The 25,864-nt window shown below is 46.0% G+C and overlaps 1 protein-coding gene across 1 annotated transcript in view; it reads left to right on the top strand.

The window, feature by feature from the left end:
• The first annotated feature begins 521 nt into the window (after positions 1 to 521).
• Positions 522 to 25,864, top strand: part of SYNGR3 (synaptogyrin 3) — a 36,530-nt gene continuing 11,187 nt past the window's right edge. The window contains exon 1 of the mRNA XM_073558405.1: positions 522 to 834. Within this exon, the coding sequence (XP_073414506.1) occupies positions 736 to 834 (99 nt within the window). The 5' untranslated portion in view covers positions 522 to 735. The remainder of the gene's footprint in view (positions 835 to 25,864) is intronic.

The raw sequence follows: 25,864 nt of genomic DNA, 5'->3' as shown, positions 1-25,864 counted from the left end.
CTGGAGAAAGCGAAAATAAAACTATATCCTGATCTGATGTTGCGCCTAGGTCCCTGCTATTTTTGTTTTATGCTGGATTACCAGAAATGGCAGACTGTCAGGTTCTGGATTATCAGAATTCTTATATGATGCATCACAATTATTATGACCAGGGCAACCAATGGCAGGTGAGTCTATGGCAACCAAATGATTACCGACCTCACTAGACCCTGACCATTGGTGGATCTGGCGATTTTCCCATCGGAATGTCATGTGACGTGTGTGATACAATGTAACATCAATAGAATGAAATGTAAATATTTGTATCAGGCAGTGACTCCTGCACCTTAACCCTTTCATGCCAGTGAGTAGGTGGCATGTATAATGTATTCAGTACAGAAGAAAGGGATGATGATGATGGTCTGAAGGGGGGAGATAAGGAAAAGAGAGAGCAACTGTGTGGTGGATGTTAAGGAAGAAGATGATGATGATGAGAAGGGGAGGAGGAGGAATAAATATACTGTATGGAAGAGGGAGGAGGTGCCATAGCTCAGGCTGTAATACACGCACAGCACCATAGACACAGACTGCTAGAACATAGGCACTGAGTGCAAAGGAGAGGAAGGGTCTGTAAGAGGGAGAGAGAGGAGGGGAGGGTGAAGGAAGGACTGACAGGCAGACAGACAGAGGATCCTACCAAGGGCAGGGGCTATAGGACAAGGAGAGGAGCAGGTGCTGAGCAGTGACACTGCAGACATGGAAGGAGCTTCGTTTGGAGCTGGAAGAGCAGGAGGAGGATTTGACCCCATAGAATTCCTGAAACAGCCACAGACCATCCTGAGGATAGCATCGTGGGTAAGTGAGGACCACCCATTGTCAATGCATGCACCTAATGTAATGACCATCTGAGCTATACACTGATATATACTGAGCATCTGAGCTATACACTGAGCATCTTATCTATATACTGAGCATCTGAGCTATACACTGAGCATCTTATCTACACTGAGCATCTGAGCTATACACTGAGCATCTAATCTATATACTGAGCATCTGACTGAGCATCTGAGCTATACACTGAGCATCTGAGCTATACACTGAGCATCTAATCTATATACTGAGCATCTGAGCTATATACTGACCATCTGAGCTATACACTGAGCATCTAATCTATATACTGAGCATCTGAGCTATATACTGACCATCTGAGCTATATACTGTGCATCTGAGCTATACACTGAGCATCTAATCTATATACTGAGCATCTGAGCTATATACTGAGCATCTGAGCTATACACTGAGCATCTTATCTACACTGAGCATCTGAGCTATATACTGAGCATCTGAGCTATACACTGAGCATCTAATCTATATACTGAGCATCTGAGCTATATACTGAGCATCTGAGCTATACACTGAGCATCTGAGCTATACACTGAGCATCTTATCTACACTGAGCATCTGAGCTATACACTGAGCATCTAATCTATATACTGAGCATCTGAGCTATATACTGAGCATCTGAGCTATACACTGAGCATCTGAGCTATACACTGAGCATCTAATCTATATACTGAGCATCTGAGCTATATACTGAGCATCTGAGCTATATACTGTGCATCTGAGCTATACACTGAGCATCTAATCTATATACTGAGCATCTGAGCTATATACTGAGCATCTGAGCTATACACTGAGCATCTAATCTATATACTGAGCATCTGAGCTATATACTGAGCATCTGAGCTATATACTGTGCATCTGAGCTATACACTGAGCATCTAATCTATATACTGAGCATCTGAGCTATATACTGAGCATCTGAGCTATACACTGAGCATCTTATCTACACTGAGCATCTGAGCTATATACTGAGCATCTGAGCTATACACTGAGCATCTAATCTATATACTGAGCATCTGAGCTATATACTGAGCATCTGAGCTATACACTGAGCATCTGAGCTATACACTGAGCATCTGAGCTATACACTGAGCATCTAATCTATATACTGAGCATCTGAGTTATATACTGAGCATCTGAGCTATACACTGAGCATCTAATCTATATACTGAGCATCTGAGCTATATACTGTGCATCTGAGCTATATACTGAGCATCTGAGCTATACACTGAGCATCTGAGCTATACACTGATATACAGTGAGCACCTGAATCTGTCTCCAGTACAATAGGAGGGATCCTGAGCTAGTGACAGCCATTGTGATGGCCACTTATTATTAGCAGTGCACAGACAATAGACACTCCTGTCTGCCAAGTAAAACCACAACATGACTGTGCTGACTTCAGCCCCAATTTAGTGGCCTTATACTGAGGGGATGATGATCAGGTGCCTGGAGTCCCCCAATTCACCTTGTGTCTATGAGAGCAGGATCTTCCCCCATTCACCTGTGCTGTGGTATTGGCTGTGCATGTAAATATACGATCACAGCCTGTGCATCCAGCCCTCCACTGATGGTGCATTGGGGATAGAGAATCTGGGAGTACCATATTATATTGGGGACACTTGTTAAAATTGTAATAAACAAGCTTATGTTATACCATTACATACTAAGGACATGCTTATATTATACCATATAAGGACATGCCTACAATATATCATACACTAAGGACATGGTCATATACCATTGTATACTAAGGACATGCTCATACCATTATATACTAAGGACAGGCTCATATACCATTATATACTAAGGACAGGCTCATATTATACCATTATATACTAAGGACAGGCTCATATTATACCATTATATACTAAGGACAGGCTCATATTATACCATTATATACTAAGGACATGCTTATAAAGACACAATTATATTATACTACTAGCTGAAGAGCCCGGCGCTGCCCGGGCATAGTAACTAACTCTGGTTAGTTATAGCAAATTATAATTATCCTCCATCCCATAGTCCCGTGCCCATATACCCATCATACATATCCACGATCCCATAGTCGAGTGCCCATATACCCATCATACATCCTCCATCCCATAGTCCCATGCCCATATACCCATCACACATCCTCCATCCCATAGTCCCGTGCCCATATACCCATAATACATATCCTCCTTCCCATAGTCCCGTGCCCATATACCCATCATACATATCCACGATCCCATAGTCGAGTGCCCATATACCCATCATACATGTCCTCAATCCCATAGTCCCATGCCCATATACCCATCATACATATCCGCCATCCCATAGTCCCGTGCCCATATACCCATCATACATATCCGCCATCCCACAGTCCCGTGCCCATATACCCATCATACATATCCTCCATCCCATAGTCAACCATTATGACATCATAATGAGCGGTGGGACTTGCAACCTATGATGACATCAGCGTCGCCATGTCAGCCATTATGACATCATAATGAGGGGCGGGGCTTGATACACACTTTTTCCCCATTATGTAGATAGGGGCAAAATTGTTTGGTGAATTGGAGCGCGCGGGGTTAAAATTTTGCCTCACAACATAGCCTAGGACGCTCTCGGGGTCCAGACGTGGGACTGTGCCAAATTTTATGGCTGTAGCTGCGACGGTGCGGATGCCAATCCCGGACACACATACATACACACATACACACTTAAGCTTTATATATTAGATATTCTAAGGGCACAATTCTTAGCATAGAATAATTCAGTAACATGCTTATGTTATACCATACTATTCTAGGGGCTTGCATTGGAGTTAGCAGTCTATGTGTAAAGGTATACTTCCGCTCTTCCGCTATACCATCTTGTATTAAGGACATGCATTTGTTATACCATGCTATTCAAGGGACACAATCATGATTCTGTTTTTAGTGAATGCTCATGTTATACCATTCTGATCTGTGGCCATAATAAACCATTGTTTAATAAGATCATATACTAGAGACATGGTTTTGTTCTATCATTCTAGGGTAAGAGCCGACTTCCACTGTACCATTCTGTTAAGGACATGCTTATGTTATACCATATATTGTTTTTTTAGAATGCTTCTGACCTATGGGTACGTCTGTGTCCGATCATAAACCCTTCTGTAGGACATGCTTACGTTATACTGTCCTACATTAAGGACATGTTTGTATGGGATTCTATACTAGGGGTATGTTTGTGGTCGTTCCGGGCATGCTCATGTCATTTCGCAGAGTGCAGAGAATAATAAGGGGTAGCAGACATTTTATTGCTATTGTATCATCAGAGCTGGATCCTGATCATACAGGAGGAGGCGATGGGGCTGCGCACAATGAGGGTTCCGCTGTTTTCTAGATAGTAATTACCATTCTCGGTGGCATGTTCCAATACACGGTGCAAGATCCGGATTCTGGATCTCCTGAGTCTTTATGGCAAGAAGCCATACTAGCTCTCCACTCCCTCCTGCTAAAGCTTATTCCTTAACTTTCGATTTCACAGAAATTTACTGTAGATCCAGGAATAGATTATTGCCTAACCGCCTGCATTTCCTACCACTATTAATTAGCGCATTGATTGGCAAATTATGGATACATGTCATGGAATCAACAGTATGGAAACAACATATCATGGAATCAAGAGTATGCCCCCAAGGAGTGGACAATACGATGGGGCGGGCGGCCTGATCGATGGGGGTGGAATTGAAGATGATGTATGGAAAATTCAATTTTAAGTTCCAAATTCTCTGCACAGTTAAAATTCTGTTTGCAGCCACCACTAGAGGGAGCTCCCTCTATTACCAGTATGCAGTGGGCTCCCTCTAGTGGTGGCTGTAGGCAGACAGAATTTTACCATTAAACACTATGCGTAGTAAATTTGGAGCTGAGAAAATCACAGCCATGCCCCCACTGTAACAATATATGAGACAAATCTGTCTACGTAGACTGATGGAAGTTGGGATGAAACGGAATTAGCAGAGGGACATCATTTTAAAAAGTGGATCGCTCCGCTATATTGGCGTTTTTTTTTCTTTCAAGTAAATTGTAATTGCCAAGTAATCTTGGAACACCTTTTATTAAGCTGCTGTTTTCTGCCCTTCATCTGTTATTCCTCTTGGAAAAGTGTGAATAAATAAAAATCTTAGCTATAGCATTCCCCTTGCAAATAGAGTGTGTCCTTACCGGGGGTGTAACGATTGCAGTCGCAAAAAGTGTGACCCGGGCCCATGCGGGGCTGCTAGAATCCAAGGACGCACATTCAGCTGAAGTGTATTTTGGTCGAGGGACTCTCCGGATCCCTGCGCTACAATAAGCGTCACCGGCCAATCAAATCTGGCAGCGGACGTCGGCGGGTCAGTCACGAGTGGCGCATAACAATGAAGTCATACGCTGCCCCTACCGGTACGCTGAAGTCAGCTAAAGAAGAGGAAGGGAAGAAGAATCACATTTTTTTTATATTTTGGAAAACAGAACTGACATTATACCAGGATGGTGGTCTTTATACAAGGAAAGGGCCCAGGATGAGCCCTCTTCAATTATACCAGGAAGGAGCCTAGCATGGAGGTCAGTATACCAAAAGGGGGCCCAAGATGAGGATCATTATACCAGGATTGGGGTCAATACACCAGGAAGTAGCCCAACACAGAGGTCAGTATACCAGAATGGGGTCCTGGATCGGGGTCAATATACTAGGAATTGGCCCGGGATGGAGGACATTACACCAGGAAGGGGCCCAGGATGAGGATCATTATACCAGGAAGGGGCCCAGGATGGGGGGTCATTATACCAAAATGGTGTCCAGGATGGGGGACTTAGGAGGAGAGACATTATTACAAGATGGGGGCCAGGACTGGGATCATTATTACAGAAAGAGGTCCAAGATGGGGGACATTATCACACAAATGTCTTCATAGGATCTATAATGCCACAAAGGCCCTTACATCTGACCAACATGGAGGTGGGGGTCCTATACGTCACGGGTCCCTACGCTGTCAGATATAGTTAGCACTCATTGCCTGGTTCAAGCATTTACTAAACCACGTATGTGGACAATATGCACAACTTTGCAGCTGGCTTCTAAGTCCCATTGGAGGCACAATACCCCACGTGGCCTTTAAATCATTGGGAGCTCCACCTTCACCCATTTGTGGACATGCCTTACATTTCTATTGCAGGGATAACCCTTTAGTATCTATATGAACTACTAGAATGACTTCCTTTACAGGTACATTCCAAAAGAAAGCTCGTAGGGCAGTGATGAAATCCAAATTTTCCATTGTGCCATGTGAATCCGTCAGCAGCCTGCAGCCTGTATTCTGCTCACAGAACACATGGGATAGCTTGCCATAAAACCGCTTGGCCTGCTGATACGCAACTGAAAAATTGTAGTTTGTGTAAGTGACATCACTCAGCTGCTGATTGGTGCTTGTGATGGCGCTGAGATTCCCTGCTGAGCTCATTGGGTAGCGTAGTGGGTCGTAAAGCGCAGCAGTCTATGGGGGTACAACATTTTACCCTTCCACCCCTTCCCTACGCCTTCTGCGAGCACGTGGTGAGTGCACACCCAGAGCTGCTTATGCAGGTTGGATGAGTTTGTCACTCCCTGCTGCACTCTGCATAGGCAGCAACCAAGAAGACAAAGCTCAGTATGATTTACACTTTCTCATCTCCTTCATTATCTATACACAGTGCAGCAGCCAGTTACAAACTTATCTCCACTGCGGCGCTCCACATAAGCAGCGACATATCGTAATGTATAACTTTTCATTTTAAAAATATTTGCAAAAAAAACCATAATGAAAACTTGGAGCTTAAAGAACAAGCTATAATTACATCGGTATTTGTCATTTCAGTTGCTGCCTATGCAGAGCACAGCAGCCGATGACAAACTCACCTCCACTGCTGCGTTCTACATAAGCAGCGACGTAGATGACAGAAAATCAGCAGAAACTTAATAAAGACTTTATTGAATCAAGTCTGGTGGGCAAGGATCCAATACTGTTTTCATTCTTTACTGAAAGCTCATTTTATGTTTTTTTTGTGTACCTGATTACTAGGGTTAGTTCTAGTGATTGACAGGGTTAGACTTGAGGTTAGACCTTGGGTTAGGGCTAAGGTTAGGACAAGGGCTTGGCTTAGGGCTGCTGAAAGTTTATAATGAGGCTTACTGTCAGGATTAGGCTTACATTTAGGGCAAGGGTTTGGACTAGGGCTAGTGATTGCTTAAGGCCTCTTTCACACATCAGTTTTTTGCCTTCAGGCGCGATCCGGCTTTTTTTTGTAAAACCGGATCCGGCAAAATGCAATGCCGGATCCAGTTTTTCCCCATTGACTTGCATTAGCGCCGGATCGTGCCGGATGGCATTGCGTTTCATCCGTTTTTTGCCGGATCCGGCAACTTGTCTCATTCCGGCGTCTGGAAAAAACGGCTACTGTAACGTTTTTTGTCTCCGGCGAAAAAGCCGGAAGCGCCGGATCCGGCGCTTCCAGCTTTTTGCTACAATGAAAGTCTATGGGCGCCGGAATGCGCCGGATCCAGAAAAAGACGGATCCAGCCACCGGATCCGGTTTTTTTAAGTCTGCACATGCTCAGATCCAATTGGCCAGCCCCCAGGAACAGATATAACCTGCTAGACGGATCCAGCAAAAAAACGGATCCGTTTCTACAGTTCTCCAAAATTTATGCCGGATCCGTTTTTTCTAAAAATAGCCGGATCCTGCCTGACGGCAAAAAACTGATGTGTGAAAGTAGCCTTAGGGTTAGATTTAGGGTTAAGTGTAGGGTTAAGGAAACTGTAATAAAATGCAAAAACAAATGTATGATAATGCATAACTTTATTTTTAATATATTCGCAAAAATAATAAAAACTTGGAGGCTAAGACGCAACTTTAATTACATCAGTATTTTGCTTAAATTACAATACATGTTCGAAGTGGGTTAGGCTACTTTCACACTTGCGTTTTTTATGCGTTTTCTTGTTTTTTGCACATGGTTGCAGCATGCTTTTTTTTGCGCTGACGTGCGCATTACCATGCGCACATCAGCGCTCCCATAGACTTTAATGTGTTTTTGGGTGAATTTTGTGCGCATGCGTTTTTTTGAGACAGGTCGGACGCACAAAAAATGCAACAGGATGCATTTTGTGCGCACGGGCGCACACTACAAAAAAACGCATGCGCATACAAACGCATGCCAAGAAAACACATGAAGAAAAGAAGGTATATGCACACAAATAGGGATCACCACAAGGATATGATAATCAAAAAGTATCAATTTTATTAATGGACACAACAAACAGACACTTTGTTTAAAAACAATTAAAAAGTCTGAACAACCAGACACTGATAACAAAACAAAGACAATGGGTCATTTTGATAAATAGTTAAATACTATGGGTCCCAAGGCCCACCATTCAGTATAATGCCAGGTATCTGCTAGTTACCATAACCTAGGGTCTATCAAACGCATGCCAATGCGCACTCATGTTAAGTATAGGAAAAAAAACGCAACGCAAGTGTGAAACCAGCCTAAGGGTTACAATATTGGACTCGTAGAGGAAACTCCGGGAGCGCTAACGGTTCATGGGTTAGGGGACTAAAAATGCTTGACTTGACCCTGGCGCTGCAAATCGCGCCTCGGTAGAGGCTATAGTAATTACTTGGCAAAAGCATGTGTATAGCAGTGATATTTCCCCCTGTGTGTTTTGTCATTTGGCGGCACACTGTGTGCCAATGGCTTTACGTGATCCCTTCGTGGCACGGGGAAGCACAGCATTTCCTTATGGAACGTTTGCGATTATGGCACGTGGCCCCAGACTTGGTTCTCTCTTATGTATGCATGTATCAGCTGGGCACTGGATAGGTGATAATAAGGAGGTGGTGGTCTCACAACTGAGGACCCTCATCACTTTACTGCCACCCCCTTCATAGCATAAAAGAATGGGATGACAAGGCCCATGCTTAATTGCTCCTTGCCATGGTTTAGTCCACTGCTCTAGAATTTGGGGAAGGATTGTCCCAGAGGTGGGCTCACAATCTCCCTTTCTAGTTTAACCATAAGGTGTTGGATGATGGAGTTAGGTTCGGGGCTCCTGATGTTCTTCCACCAAACACAGTCATAGGGAACAGACAAGGGTCTTCCCCAGCGAGGGGCTGGATGTTGTCTACTGGGGGCAATGGGATTGATAAGAAACCTGAATTAGTTGATGTCAGTACTAATATACTTCTCCATATAGTGTATATTCCTGTGGACGGTCTGTGTGTGCCAGTAGGGTAGTATTTTGTTCCTACGCCGTGCGGAGACCTTATAAGCGTGCAAGGGTAGCGGGGCATAGACAGCTCCGGTCACATATACCCCATGGGCTTTTGAGTAATTGATTTGTTAGGACCTTGGTTTTTATTAATCCAAGGTCATTTGAATGTCAACGCCAGAGCACGTCATCCATCGTCCGATATCTATACATGATAGTTCTGTATCGGATGATGTTATTAAGACTTCTGTGTAATAATGTACAGGGAAAGACACCGAGGACACATCTGGTTCTGAGTCAAGGAGGTGTGATTTTCTGGGAGCCTTTGCGTATGATAGCGCTGCCGTGATTTCAGGCAACACCTCGCTGTCTTCCTGGAAACAGGAGTGGAGTCAGCTGCTGGTCGAGACGTGCTGTGTGACATCAGGGAATGTCACTGGCCGCCTATCGGTGCATAGTAATCAGGATCCCATACTACAGCTGCCGGGATGACGGAGGAAGGAGGCAAATCCGACAACACCGGCGCTGCCGCTCCACAAAGCACAGAATCAGGTGTTATATGAAAGAGCCGGTGTACAGGTGATAAATATCTGCTGCCATTACAGTTCCCAAGGGGGGAGGTCACCCGGCTTCTCCAAGGACCTGACTGACATCGCCTGGTTATATAGCGATATAGGAACGTAGCCATGTATAACCCCTCCATGATGCGGACAATCTTCATTTTTGCGCTTTGGCTTATTTCCTCCTCTTCTTCCAAGATCATTGTATAGTAAAAACGACCTGGCGTCATGATTCTCCGGCTCAGTGCGATTACAGCGATACCAAACTTGTATGACTTATTTGTAGCGTTTTCGCGGCCTGAAACATTTCTGAACTTTGTAAAAAATAAAAATTAAATTAAAATTTTTGTTTTGTGTCGCCATTTTCTAAGACCTGTAATAATTTTATTTTTGGTTGAGTGTGGGCTTGTTTTTTATACAGTTTTATAAGTACAATTTTGGGGTACCTGCAATATTTTATTGTCTTTGTATTGCATTTCTTGGGGATGTGTGGTGACTACAAATGGCGATTGTGAACTTTCAATTTAAAATTAGCCTATTGGAAACTAAAAATAAAGAAAAAACAGCAGCGATCAGAGCTAACTCCCATCCCTGCAATAAAAGGCAGGTGCTATATGTATAACACAGCTGCCACCTGCCCTGTGTGGAGCAGGCTCAGCTCCTGAGCCAGCTTGTGTACACCATGGAGCATGAAGGGGTTAACCAGAGTTACCATTCTGGACTACTGGGAAGTTCGGTGACAATTCAATACAATGGAAAGAGTGAAATCCACAGCAAATCTGCGCAAAAAGCTGCCCGAAACTACACAGTAACATATGCAGATTTGTGGCAGAATATGCAGCAAAAAAATTCTGCCATGCCTTAAAGGGTTATTCTCGTCTTCATAAATGGCTATTTTTCTGATGGTCCTTGAAAGTGCAAGTATTTTTCCAATTTACTGCTAATTAAAATTTTTCAGAACTTTTTATTTTTTTTTTATCTACAGCTCGTTGTCTTGGACACCGACCACCACTGCTAGACAGTATAATGTGAGCAGTGCTTACAAGCTCTTTTCTATTGAGCTTGTACGAATGATTTTAAAGCTGGAGCATGCTGTTACCTCCTAATCCCACTCAGTGCTTACAAGCTAGACCGCAGCAGTGGTCGGTCTCCTAAGCAACAAGCTGTAGTCAAAAGAAAAATGTTAATATCTAGGGAATGGGTATAAATTTTAATAAGCAGTAAGTTGCAAAAGTGTTTGTATTTTGCCACTTAGACCCATTCTTCATTTTTAGGATTAGTATAGCCCCTCTTTGTTACACGGCTCCGTCATACTCACCCGACCTCCGCTCCCACGCCGCAGCCGGCCTCTGCTCCCACGCCGCAGCCTCTATCCACCCGACAGGCACGGCAGTCACCTATGACAGGCTCGCGGCCGACGCCATCCCTTCATGCAATGCGCATGCACCATAGGCCGCAGTCGCGACTCCCTGCTGCTTCTTGTGCTCCGGCTGTGCCCTAACCCGGAAGCACCTTCGGACCAATGGCAGACCAGACGGGCTATATCAGGCCGCTTCCCCCTGAGGGAGGCGCCTGATCGTTGTGTTACCTTGCACACTGGGCCCTGCTTTCTCCTGTGCTCTCTACAGTCTCTCGATGCCGTCCTCCGTGTTTCCTGCAGCAGCCTCGCAGCCTGTCTTCTGTGTTCGCTAACAGTTATTCTCATTCCTGCTCCTGTGTTCCTGATTCCTCCGTCTCCTGCCTCCGGTGTTTCTCAGTCCTGCTCAAGTGTTCTTGTTTCCTCCGTCTCCTGCCTCCATTGTTCCTGATCCATTCCTGTTCCAGTCCTGCCGTCCTACTCCAGTCCTGCCTCCGGTGTTCCTGTTCCATCCTGTTCCAGTCCTGCCGTCCTACTCCAGTCCTGCCTCCGGTGTTCCTGTTCCATCCTGTTCCAGTCCTGCCGTCCTACTCCAGTCCTGCCTCCGGTGTTCCTGTTCCATCCCGTTTCAGTCCTGCCGTCCTACTCCATTCCTGCCTCCGGTATTCCAGTTCCATCCTGCTCCAGTCCTTCCATCCTCTCTTATTCCTGTCTCCTGTGTTCCAACTCTGTCCTGTCATCTACACTTCAGTTCCTCCACGTTCCAGTCTATAGTCTTACTCCATTCCTGTCTCCTGTGTGCCAGCCCTGTTCTGTCATCTACACTTCAGTCCCACTGTCCTACTTCAGTCCCTCCTGAGCCGCCCCTCTCGGTACCGGCTACTGTGGTACTCGAACCCCTGGGCCTGCTCCTAACGGTCCCTGTATAGGGGTCGGTTCCACCTGGCAGCTCGCCCGGCGCCCCTCGGTGCCACGGTCCAGAGGGTCCACTCCTGGAGATTCCGGCTCCTGACCACCCACACTAACAGTGCGATCAGGCCATGGACTCCGCCGGTACTACTGCTGCTACTCAGAAAGAGTTGCTCTTCCTGCGGGAGAATCAGGGACGCATTATGTCGATCATGAAGTCTATGGACACCCGTTTGTCGGCCCTGCAGGCGGCAGATCCTGGAAATGCCACTGAACTGGCCAGTCTCCAACAGGAGCTGGGTCAGCAACAAGATACTCAAGCCCACATTTTGTCTTACATGGCCTCCTTTGACAGTCGCTTGTCGGCCCTCCAGGCTGCTACCGCAGCCCCGACTCCTCCCTCCGCGTCTACAGCTCTCCCGATGCCCCGCCTTGCCAAACCGCCTCGCTTCACTGGGGATCCCAAGCTCTGTAGGGGGTTCTTAAATCAGTGTAGCCTCCACTTTGAATGGTTGCCGCAGCAATATCCCTCTGATTGGGCCAAGGTGGCCTTCATCATGTCCCATCTGGAGGGGGAGGCCCTGTCTTGGTTAAATCCCCTCTGGAAACATGACGACCCTGTAGTCTCGAGTCTCCCGGTTTTCTTGGATACTTTTCGCAGGGTCTTCGATGAGCCGGGCCGGTTAGCCTCTCTCACTGAGTCACTCTTTAACTTACATCAGGGTTCTCTCACGGTCGGACACTACGCTATTCGCTTTCGCACTGTCTCCTCTGAGCTCGGCTGGAATAATGCGGTTTTGGTAGGGGCATTCTGGCGCGGTCTTTCAGGCAGAATAAAAGATGAACTCGCAGGTCGAGATACCCCGTCCACCTTAGAGGACCTTATCTTACTGGCTACCCGCATTGACCTACGCTTCCAGGAGCACGCTCGCGAGTCAGCGAGAGACAGGAGGTCCACCAGGCCAGTTCCCCTTCTGACCCGTTCTGCCAGTCCCCATTCGGCCGGGTCCTCTTCTCCCTCCTCGGTCGAATCCATGCAGATAGATCATCTAAAGTTGGCCGAGTTGCGTCAGAGAGAGAGAGAGGCGGGCACAAGGTCTGTGCCTCTATTATGGTGATTCGTCACACTATGTCCGCACCTGTCCTAAGAGACAGGGAAACTTCTCCACCTAGGTCAGGTAAGAGAGGCCTCCCTAGGTGATGATGATCCCTCTCAACCTCTTACGATTTCTGTGCTTTTGACGTGGTTCCGAGGTGGCCTACGTAGATTCGGGCTCGGCAGGTAATTTCATTCGACCTGAAGAGGTGGACAAATACCAAATTCCCGTGGTTACTCTATCTAACCCTATCCAGATTGCCGCAGTGGATGGCAAACCGCTACAGGTGACCGTCACCTTGGTCACTGAAGAAGTGGAGTTGCAAGTCGGAGCCTTACACCGAGAGAAGATAGCCTTCTACGTTTTGCCTAAGCTCTCTCACGCCATTCTACTCGGTCTTCCATGGTTAAGGACTCATCAGCCTGTTCTCGACTGGTCTTCTGGGGAGATACTCCGCTGGGGGCACCCGTGCCAAGATCGTTGTCTGACTCCTGTCCACCTGGCGGCCGCTCCTTGGTCGCCTCCAGACCTTCCAGGTCTTCCTCCAGCCTACAGCTCTTACGCCGATGTTTTTGATAAGAAGGAAGCAGAGGTCCTTCTTCCACACCGGCCATTTGACTACCCAATTGAACTTGTTCCCTGTTCAACCCCTCCAAGGGGCAGAATCTACCCTCGCCAAAGGCTTTATACAGAAATCCTCTTTGCACGCGGGAGCCGGGTTCTTCTTCGTCAAAAAGAAGGATGGAACTCTACGGCCATGCATTGACTATAGGGGCTTGAATGAGATTACCATCAAGAACAGGTACCCTCTTCCACTCATTCCGGAGCTGTTTGACTGTCTTAGAGGGGCTCGGGTCTTCTCCAAGCTGGACCTCAGAGGAGCCTATAATCTAATCTGGTCCGTATCCGTGCAGGTGACGAGTGGAAGACCGCTTTCAACACTCGAGACGGCCATTACGAGTACCTGGTCATGCCCTTTGGTCTTTGCAATGCTCCTGCGGTGTTTCAAGAGTTCGTCAATGAGATCTTCCGGGATCTCTTGTACTCCTGTGTGGTCGTGTACTTAGACGACATCCTCGTCTTCTCGCTGGACCTCTCGTCCCACAGAAAGAGTGTCCGCCTGGTGCTATAGCGTCTTCGGGAGAGCCGCCTGTATGCGAAGATCGAGAAATGTCTCTTTGAACAGACCTCTCTGCCGTTTCTGGGATACATTATCTCCGACGCTGGTCTAAGGATGGACCTCGAGAAGTTGTCTGCCATTCTCAAATGGCCTCGCCCCGTCGGAGTAAAGGCGATACAACAATTTCTCGGATTCGCCAATTATTACCGGCAATTTGTCTCCCACTTCTCCGTGATCACAAGACCTATTTCTGCTCTCACCCGTAAGGGGACTACCCCCAAAGATTGGACTCCTGAGGCGGAGGAGGCCTTTCTGACCCTAAAACGGGCTTTCTCCACGGCTCCGGTCCTGCATCGCCCTGAGAGCAATCAACCTTTTGTACTCGAGGAGGACGCTTCCTCGACAGGTGCCGGGGCAGTATTGTCCCAGAGAGCCACCGCAGGTCGCTTGCATCCTTGTGGCTTCTTCTTGAAGGCCTTCTATCCATCCGAGTGTAACTACTCGATCAGCGACCGGAAACTCCTGGCCATCAAGTTGGCCTTGGAGGAATGGCGTCATCTCCTGGAAGGAGCTGTTCATCCCTTTGTCATCTTCTCGGACCACAAGAGTCTGGCCTATCTCCAGTCTGCCCAGAGACTCAACCCTCGTCAGGCCAGATGGTCCTTATTTTTTGCCCGATTTGACTTTGAGCTCCGTTTCCGTCCTGGCAACAAGAATACCAAAGCCGACGCCCTGTCCAGGGTCTTCTAGAGACATGAAACAATGGAGGAACCTTCGCATATCATTGATCCCACTTGGATCATCACAGTGGCTCCAGTGAACTGGCTTACTCCTCCTCCAGGCAAGACACTTGTGCCAGAGAACCTCAAGCGAAAGGTCCTCCTATGGGGGCACTCCTCCAAACTGGCCGGCCATGCCGGAACTAAGAAGACCCTTGATCTTATCACGCGTCACTACTGGTGGCCCACGCTTCGCCAAGATGTACTCGACTTTGTGGCTTCTTGTCCATCCTGTGCTAAAAACAAAGTGCCACAAAGACCTCCGTCCGGCTTGTTGCTTCCGTTGCCCGTTCCTATTCCTACGGTTCCTTGGGAAAACATTACCATGGATTTCATCACCGACCTACCCCGCTCTTCGGGCTGCACAGTCATTTTGGTGGTGGTGGATCGTTTTTCCAAGATGGCCCACTTCGTCCCTCTGCCCGGTCTTCCCTCGGCGCCGGAGCTGGCCAAAGTTTTCATTCACCAAATCTTCAAACTCCATGGACTACCTCAACGCATTGTGTCTAACCAAGGGGTTCAGTTTACCTCCAAGTTCTGGCGTTCACTTTGCAAGCTCATGAACGTTTCCCTCGACTTCTCCTCGGCCTACCATCCAGAGTCCAACGGACAGGTAGAGCGTACCAACCAGACATTGATGGGGTACCTACATAATTTCTCCAACGCCCACCAGAACGATTGGGTCGACTTACTCCCCTGGGCAGAGTTTGCTTATAACAACCATGCTGGCGAGTCCTCGGCCAAGTCTCCATTCTTCATTGTTTTTGGCAGACATCCTGATGTTCCTCTTCTGATAACCCCTGCCTCCGAGGTACCCGTGGCCAACGCCTTGTCCTCTGAATTTTCCAAGATTTGGGCCGAGACCAATACGTCACTCAAGAGGTCCGCTGATCAGATGAAGAATTATGCCGACAAAAGGAGATTGGATCCTCCACCGTATTGTGTTGGGGACAAAGTCTGGCTCTCCTCCAAATTCATCCGGTTGAAATTGCCCTCCTACAAGTTGGGACCACGCTACATCGGTCTGTTTGAAATTCTTGGATGTATCAACGAAGTCGCCTACAAATTGAGGTTGCCTGCTTCGCTCCTGGTCCCGAACACCTTCCACGTTTCCCTCCTGAAACCTGTGGTGCTGAATCGCTTCCATTCCTTGCCTGATCCTGGTCCTCAGCCGGTGGGTGCCAATGATGTCTTTGAAGTGCAGGACATTCTCGCTATGAAGAGGGTTAGAGGTAGGACATTCTTGTTGATTGGAAGGGCTTTGGTCCTGAGGAGAGATCCTGGGAGCCTCAGGAGAATATCAATGCTCCCCGTATCCTCAAGAGATTTCTTGCTAATCTCCGGGGAGGGCGGCTTAGGGGAGGGGGTACTGTTACACCGCTCCATCAAACTCACCCGGCCTCCCCTCCTACGCCGCAGCCGGCCTCCGCTCCCACGCCGCAGCCTCTCTCCACCCGACGGCCACGGCAGTCACCTCTGACGGGCTCGTGGCCGACGCCATCCCTGCATGCAATTCGCATGCGCCATAGGCCGCGGCTGTGCCTCCCTGCTGCTTCTTGTGCTCCGGCTGTGCCCTGACCCGGAAGCACCTTCGGACCAATGGCAGACCAGACGGGGCTATATCAGGCCGCTTCCCCCTGAGGGAGGCGCCTGATCGTTGTGTTACCTTGCACACTGGGCCCTGCTTCCTCCTGTGCTCTCTACAGTCTCTTGGTGCCGTCCTCAGTGTTTCCTGCAGCAGCCTCGCAGCCTGTCTTCCGTGTTCGCTAACAGTTATTCTCAGTCCTGCTCCAGTGTTCCTGTTTCCTCCGTCTCCTGCCTCCGGTGTTCCTGATCCATTCCTGTTCCAGTCTTGCCGTCCTGCCTCCGGTGTTCCTGTTCCAGTCCTGCCATCCTACTCCAGTCCTGCCTCCGTTGTTCCTGTTCCATCCTGTTCCAGTCCTGCCGTCCTACTCCAGTCCTGCCTCCAGTGTTCCTGTTCCATCCTGTTCCAGTCCTGCCGTCCTACTTCAGTCCTGCCTCCAGTGTTCCTGTTCCATCCTGTTCCAGTCCTGCCGTCCTACTCCAGTCCTGCCTCCGGTGTTCCAGTTCCATCCTGCTCCAGTCCTTCCATCCTCTTTTATTCCTGTCTCCTGTGTTCCAACTCTGTCCCATCATCTACACTTCAGTTCCTCCACGTTCCAGTCTATAGTCTTACTACATTCCTGTCTCCTGTGTGCCAGCCCTGTTCTTTCATCTACACTTCAGTCCCACTGTACTACTCCAGTCCATCCTGAGCCGCCCCTCTCGGTACCGGCTGGTACTCGAACCCCTGGGCCTGCTCCTAACGGTCCCTGTATAGGGGTCGGCTCCACCTGGCAGCTCGCCCGGGGCCCCTCGGTGCCACGGTCCAGAGGGTCCACTCCTGGAGATTCCGGCCCCTGACCACCCACGCTAACACTCTATAAACAACCTGTTGATGGCCTGTCGTAAGGAATGTACATAGTACGATTGTAGGAAATACGGTTTTAGGCCTAAATGGTGTTACACCCTCGTAATGAAAATAAGAGAGTGGCAACCAATGACGGTGCAGCTTTCATTTCCCTAGACTAATTTTAAAAATGAAAGCTGAGCTGTGATTGGTTGCTAATGGCAACAAAGCCAGTTGTTATGTTGACACTTAGGATAATTGAGGCCTGCGGTATATCTTCGCCTCCTTATGCTTCTCGGTGCTCCGAAAGGAGCGTAAAACTGATCCATGTAGCATAGAGAGGCAGTTTACTAAGATCCAAATATTCCAGCACATCTTCTTACTTAAAATTAGAATCTTTATTGAGAAATCTTCATTAAAAATCCAAAAGCAGGATACAGGTTAAAAAACCATGGTAAAGACAGGCATGTACGTGTTTCATCTAAATGCCTGTTTTTACCATGGTTTTTTAACCTGTATCCTGCTTTTGGATTTTTAATGAAGATTTCTCAATAAAGATTCTAATTTTAAGTAAGAAGATGTGCTGGAATATTTGGATCTTTGCATTTATGTCAGCTTGTGACATTTCCTAGCACCTTCATCAAAGAACTGCCTCCAACATGACAAGTAAAAAATGGTGAGCTGAATATATTCGTTTTTGGAGAGGCAGTTTACTGTATTGCAGACTTCCTGTGACAACTTCCGGACACGTAGCTTCGTCTGCTTAAAGGGTGGTCACCCTGACAACTAGTTGCTTAGCAACAACAGGACTGATATACTCTGCAGAAAACATTAAAATTTAGCAACAAATGGATTTCATGTAAATTTTATGTGTTTAGATGCACCGTTTTGCTGTTGCTTAGCAACAGCTGGCACTGCAGGTGGGTGACAGCGCCGCCAGGCCTCGACGTAGAGATGCAGTGATGTCAGTAGAAAGCTGATGGCACATATTGGTATCAGGACTTCTGCTTCTGGCTGCTGAAAAACTGAAAATGGCGGCTAAGGCTACTTTCACACATCCGGCTTTGTGTGTCCGGCGCCGTGCGGCGAAAAGCCGTAGGGGCGGATCCGGGATGTGCCGGAGACACCGGATGCCTGTGTTGCCGGATACGGTGGTGCCCACATTTAAAAGAGCCGGGCGAGACTCACAGTCTCCGCGCATGCGCTGTGAGAAAAACCGGTCCGGCGCTGTAAAAAAACGTTGCAGCCAACGTTTTTTGCAGACGCCGGACATCTACTTCTTGCCATATCCGGCAAAACCCGGATGCGCTGCATACTCATCCAACACGGTGCGGCGACAATACAACTCTATGGGACAAAACCGGATACGGTTGTTCCAAATTTCGCCGCATCGTGCCGGATTCAAAAAGCCGGATGTGTGAAAGTAGCCTAAGTCACAGCACTTGATAAATGAGTGAAGAGTTTAAGGAAAGGGGAAAGGCTCCGAAAAGGGATTTTGCAGTTGTCAAACCCTGATACAACATCTGTAAATGTCCCCACCCACCTACTATTTACATACTCGCCAACAGTCCCGATTATATCAGGATAGCTCTGCCAAGTTGGAACAGAGGGGTGGCTTATGCTAACACCACAGAAAAGTAGATACTGTAGGAACGGTCCTTAAAGGGGTCGCCCACTTCTTTTTTTTTTTTTTACCGAAATACATGTATTTGATGCTAACAATTATTTTGCAATTGGGTTTCATTACAAAGTTAGCACCGTTTGTCTGTTACAGGCTCTTTGTTTCACTGCACATTGAACTTTGATGTGGTTTGTGGTTATATATTACTAACCTTAAGAAAAGAGATACAAACTGACCGTCGGACAGTCACTGATGAACAGGACCCTTCACCAAATTTTTCATGGTGAACTGGACGCACAAAGTAAATAGTGGCGGTTATATTTCAGATATTTCAGAACAGAATGTTTTTTTTGTTTTTTGGGTTTTTTTTTTTAAATTTCGCCTCTCCTTTGCAGAGGTATTAGCAATCAAAGTATTTGGCACCTAATAAGTTAATTTTCGTTACGTCAAAGTGGGTTTTATCATATTGTTTTCACTGGGATCGTGTACTTCTTCCTGTATGATGGTGACCAACAATAAGCAAGCGGTAATATTCAGGCAGAAGAAAAGCATACCCTCACCATAGCTTAGAGCAGGTTTTTGAGTGTGAGATGAGCTCTGATCTCCTTCATGATTAGAAAAATATGAAAATAGAACACAGATGATACTCCTTTCAGATAAGGTCCCTTTGTGGGGAGGAGCAGCACGGCTGAGTTCAGCTATATCACATTAAAAACCCTTCAATCAGCTCTCCTCCTCTCATATCACTATCACCTCTGCTGTACTGGTCCCTACAGTACAGCAGAGGTGACAATGCTATATGAGGAGGAGATCAGATACAAAGGTTTGTAATGTGACATAACTGAACTTAGCTGTCCTGCACTCCCCCACTAGGAATCTTATCTAAAAGATCATCTGTGCTTTCTAAACAATACAGGAGTTTAGACCAGAAGATCAGGGCTGTCTGTCATAATGTCTCACACTCTTGAGAATCCTTCCCTAAGTTATTTTGGAGGCGTGTTCTTCTTTCATCTGTGTGTTGTTGCCTGCTTATGATTGGGCATTGTCATTCAAGGGAAGAAGTAAACGCCCCTCAGTGAAAACTATATGACAACACCCACCTGGACAACTTAACTCATTAGGTGCCAATATCTCTGCAATGGAGATAAGAAATTAAAGAAAAAAGCAGCAGCATTGTATTCTTCTCTGCAGCTACTATTACATTGTGTGTCCAGTTCAACATGCAAAATTTAGTGAAAGGTCCTCTGTAACTCATTCTGCAGCCAGCAATAGATAAAAGGTAAATGCTGCAAGATTTTTAATGGAACCCAATTGCCAAAATGTTTTTTTAGCCTGAAGTACATGAGTTGCGCAAAAAAAAAAAAAATTGTCTTGGAAAATGGACAACCCCGTTAAATTTATTTATTTTTTTTAATTGCAATGTTGATATGACTACTTATAATGTCGAGGTTAAGTGACAAGGGGTGTTTGGGGTTTTCAGGCATCTGATTACGGGTGAGACTGATACCGCTGCACCACCCAATATTAATAATGAATTACTGTTTGGTGACCAGCATTGGAAATGGGCCACATTTCACAGTTCCCTAATGTGTCAGTTAAACAAAGATTAATTAGTAGCTGTATGTATAATTAGTAGCTGTATTTATTCACCAGATTTGTTAATATTTGGGGAATTTTTCTGAACAGATGGAGATGTTTTTTCCTGCTCAATGCTAAAGTAAATGGATGAGTATTGGAAGTTATTGTTGATGTGAATTAATAAAAGTTGTTTGGCAGTGAAAAAACCCTAATTTTTGATCAGAGAAATTTTATTAAACAGATAACACACTTTTTTTTTTGTTTTTACGAAAAGTCACTTTTTCGTATACACTAAAAAGAAACAGAAACATGTCCTACTTTGAAATTGTTGGCGGATTAAATTCACCCAATCAAATGATTAGGTCACTGAAAAAAAAACAAATACTGGACCGCGCACAGATGACAAAAGCTGCATCTTAGCGCTGTTTTTTTTCATTGTTTCACAGTTTTTCCATTAAGTCCCGTTCCCTCTTTTGTGTAACGCAGACCATGCAGGACCTGAGCATCAGGTGACATGAGGCCATTTTTATCCAAATCCTTTAAGGAGGGGTCTAGGCAAGAATATTTTTTATTTTCCTTGCCCCTTTAAGGGGGAACAAAGTCATCAGTATAGGCATTGGGACTGTCATTTTTTTCCAAGCTCCACCTCTTAGTAGGTTTTTATTTCCACAAGCCACGCCTTTTTTAGAGGATCCAATCAAAATTGTTATTGTCTCAACAAACTCCACTACATTTTGAAGGTCAAAATATAACATCCTTTTTCTAACACCTATTAAGGGTACAGGAAAGAACATTTATTTTACAACAATTTAAATACCTTCTGTCCTGTAGTCTAGGTATTAGGACTATCCTTTTTCCAAAAAGTCACACCCCTTTTAGAGAGTATACCCATTGTTTCCAACAAGCTCCACCCATTTAAAAAGTTTCAAACATCAGGACTGTCCTTTTTCTAGCACGCCACGTGCGCCCCTTTTTCAAACTCTATCCACTGTTTTTAAGAAGCTCTACCCATTTGACAAGTTTCAAACTTCTGGACTATCTTTTTTCAAACAAGCCACTTACCTTGAGAGCCTAGCCATTGTTTTCCACAAGCGCCATCCATTTTCAAACATCAGGACTATCCTTTTCCCAATAAGTCTCTCTCCTTTTTCAGAGTTTGTCCATTATTTTCAACATGGTTCAATTATTAAAGAAAGTTCAAATATCAGGACTATCCTTTTTATAAAAAGTCTCAGCCCTTTTTTAGAGTCTAGTCATTGTTTCCAATAAGCTCCACCCAGTTTTAGAAGTTTCAAATATCAGGACTATCTTTTTTTTATAAGTCTCAGCCCTTTTTCACAGTCTAGCCAGTTTATAACAAGCTATCCTTTTTCCAATAAGTCTGTCCCCTATTTCAGAGTTTGATCCATTATTTTCACTGAGCTTCACATATTAACGAAGTTTCAAACATCAGGACTATCTTTTCTTTCAACAAGTCCCACTCCATGGGAGGCTAGCCTTTTTCACCAAACTCCGCCCATTTAAAAAGGTTCAACATCAGGACTATCCTTTCTTTTGACAAGTCCCGCCCCTTGAGAGTCTAGAATAAATTTTAAACAAGCTCAACCCATTTAAAAAGTTTGAAACATCAGGACTATCCTTTTTCCATCAAGCTGTGCCCCTTTTCAGAATCTAGCCACTGTCTTCAAAAAGCTCCACCTATTTGAAATTTTCAAACTCCAGTACTATCCTTTTTCAAAGAAGCCACACACCTTGAGAGTCTAGCCATTGTTTCCTATGAACTCCACTTCTTTACAAACATCATTCAAGACTATAATTTTTCCTATAAGTTTCAGCCCTTTTTCAGAGTTTGGCCATTCTTTAGCTATTAAAGAAGGTTCCAACATCAGGACTATCCTTTTCCTAATTATTCTGTCCTTTTTTAGAGACTAGCCTTTGATTCTAACAAACTGCATCTATTTAGGAAGTTTCAAACATCAGGACTATGCTTTTTTTTTCAACAAGTCCCAGCCTTTGAGGGTCTAGCCATTATGGACTCCGCTCCGCCTATTTGAAAAGGGCTATCCTTTCTCCAACAAGCCCAGCTTCTAATAGGTGGGTTCCATGCATGTGGATGGGTCTAGGACAGCCATGATGGGTAACGGTGTGTAGTCTGTAATCATGGATTGAAGACTACAGACCCCACAGGTCATTCAATTTTCAAATCAGCATTTCGATTTGTGCGATTTTCCACCAGTATTTAAAATTTCCGAACTCCAATATTTAGTTTACATGGGAAAAGCTGTAGACCATTTCACTTACAAAACAACAAGACAAAGTCGAAAAATGAAATACGCAAATGGGATATTTGACAGATTCCCAACCGGGAACTAAAATACTGAAATGACTAATTCACAGTCTGACGCCTTCTAGCCAGACATATATTAGTCCAGGCAGGATCAGTTCTCATTCTACGGTTTAAAAAATTATTGCTGCAGTTTTCAAGAAATAGCGCCACTCCTGTCTGTGGTTGTGTCTGGTATTACAGCTCATATTGAATGAAGTAAGCAGATCTAAACTGTAGCTGAAAAGGGTCAGAAGCTCTAGGGATATTGGAGGTTGTAGTTTTGCATTAGATGGATAGCCACTGATGTGAGACCACCACTTTTAGCCAGTACTTACTTTGAGACAGGAGTCATTTCCGTGGTACGGTGAGAAGCAGGAATGTGCACGTGTCACGCATAGCTGACATTTGCCGCTGATGATATAGGGATGAGCTTTTATTGTCACCAGAGTGTAAACTCTGATCCTGTTAAGGATCGGTTACACGCTGCAGAGATATTTTATTTTTCTGCTAATGTGTACTGTTAGAAATGCACCCAAACCTCTTTCCCGAAAAAAAAACAACAACTTTGATTTGAAGAAGGGCTACAAAAACAGACCAAAACCTGGGAAAGATCAGTAGTCTACTAAGTTGTTTGGGCCCAAAGAAGTGGGAAAAAAAGTAAACACCTTTTAAGGAGCATTGCCCTTTAAGATTTCAGCAGGGGCGGGTTCCATTTATAAGCGTGGGAGGGTTAAATTTAAAGTCACAGGCAGAGAGATTTACTTTCTGTCGTGGTCATGTGCAGCTTTTAAGCCAAGAAATGACTTTATTTCTAATATATATAAATGTTCTTGAAGTTTAGTATAAGTAACAAAATCTAAGCCAAGTAAGATCTTACACATTCATGGTAAGCGATGACTATTATCGTCAGTCACAGAAAGTGAGACGGCGCCAAGGTGAGAAGTGGCTGATATATATAGATCACACTGAAGACGCTTTCACGCTTAGTCAGCCATCTGTGAAAGCGGGAATGTGGAGCTTTGAGGTTAGCAGATGGGCACCTATAGCTGCTTGCTTGGAATTTCCCCTTTAAATTTTCATTTTCCTTCACTGCTGTAATGAAGTAATTAACTATACATTGCACAACAAGCAGTATAACAACAAAAATCCCCTTTTGCCAGCGGCTTGAAAATTCCCTGCGTGACCGCAGCACAAGATCAACCAAACCGCCAGAGATGATTTGTCATAAAAAGAAGAACTCCGCTCCGTGCAACAAAGAACTACACATCCAGACTGTTGTTATAGGGGGCTCCAGATCACACAGCCAGACTGATGTTATAGGGGGCTCCAGACCACACATCCAGACTGATGTTATAGGGGCTCCAGACCACACATCCAGACTGTTATAGGGGGCTCCAGACCACACATCCAGACTGTTGTTATAGGGGGCTCCAGATTACACAGCCAGACTGATGTTATAGGGGGCTCTAGACCACACAGCCAGACTGATGTTATAGGGGGCTCCAGACCACACAGCCAGACTGATGTTATAGGGGGCTCCAGATCACACAGCCAGACTGATATTATAGGGGGCTCCAGATCACACAGCCAGACTGATGTTATAGGGGGCTCCAGATCACACAGCCAGACTGATGTTATAGGGGGCTCCAGACCACACAGCCAGACTGCTGATATAGGGGGCTCCAGAATACACACCCAGACTGATGTTATAGGGGGCTCCAGACCACACAGCCAGACTGATGTTATAGGGGGCTCCAGATCACACAGCCAGACTGATGTTATAGGGGGCTCCAGATCACACAGCCAGACTGATGTTATAGGGGGCTCCAGACCACACAGCCAGACTGCTGATATAGGGGGCTCCAGAATACACACCCAGACTGATGTTATAGGGGGCTCCAGACTACACACCCAGACTGATGTTATAGGGGGCTCCAGATCACACATCCAGACTGATGTTATAGGGGCTCCAGACTACACAGCCATACTGATGTTATAGGGGGCTCCAGCCCACACATCCAGACTGATGTTATAGGGGGCTCCAGACCACACATCCAGACTGATGTTATAGGGGGCTCCAGACCACACATCCAGACTGATGTTATAGGGAGCTCCAGACTACACATTCAGACTGATGTTATAGGGAGCTCCAGACTACACATCCAGAGTGATGTTATAGGGAGCTCCAGACTACACACCCAGACTACCGTTATAGGGGCTCCAGACTACACATCCAGACTGATGTTATAGGGGGGCTCCAGACTGCACATCCAGACTGATGTTATAGGGAGCTCCAGACTACTGTTATAGGGGCTCCAGACTACACATCCAGACTGATGTTATAGGGGCGCTCCAGACTGCACATCCAGACTAATGTTACAGGGAGTTCCAGACTGCTGATATAGGGGGCTCCAGACCACACAGCCAGACTGCTGATATAGGGGGCTCCAGAATACACACCCAGACTGATGTTATAGGGGGCTCCAGACTACACATGCAGACTGCTGTTATAAGGGCTCCATACTACTCATCCAGACTGATGTTATAGGGGGCTCCAGAATACACACCCAGACTGCTGTTATAGGGGCTCCAGACTACACATCCAGACTGCTGTTATAGGGGGCTCCAGACTACTCATCCAGACTGATGTTATAGGGGGCTCCAGACTGCACATCCAGACTGCTGTTATAGGGGGCTCCAGACTACTCATCCAGACTGATGTTATAGGGGGCTCCAGAATACACACCCAGACTGCTATTATAGGGACTCCAGACTACACAGCCAGACTGATGTTATAGGGGCTCCAGAATACACATCCAGACTGCTGTTAGGCTATGTGCAGATGATCTTGAAGCTGCTGCGGATTTTTCCACACAGATTTGCCAGAATACGCAGGTAACTTGACCTGCGGATTTACTGCGGATTTCCTGCGGATTTCCTGCAGTTTTTGTGCAGTTTC

Source organism: Dendrobates tinctorius, unplaced genomic scaffold, assembly GCF_039654945.1.
Source record: "Dendrobates tinctorius isolate UK_male_01 unplaced genomic scaffold, ASM3965494v1 ptg000257l, whole genome shotgun sequence".
NCBI classification, from domain to species: Eukaryota; Metazoa; Chordata; class Amphibia; order Anura; family Dendrobatidae; genus Dendrobates; species Dendrobates tinctorius.
The sequence above is the reverse complement of the archived record's forward strand: the minus strand, read 5'-3'. Positions and strand labels throughout refer to the sequence as shown.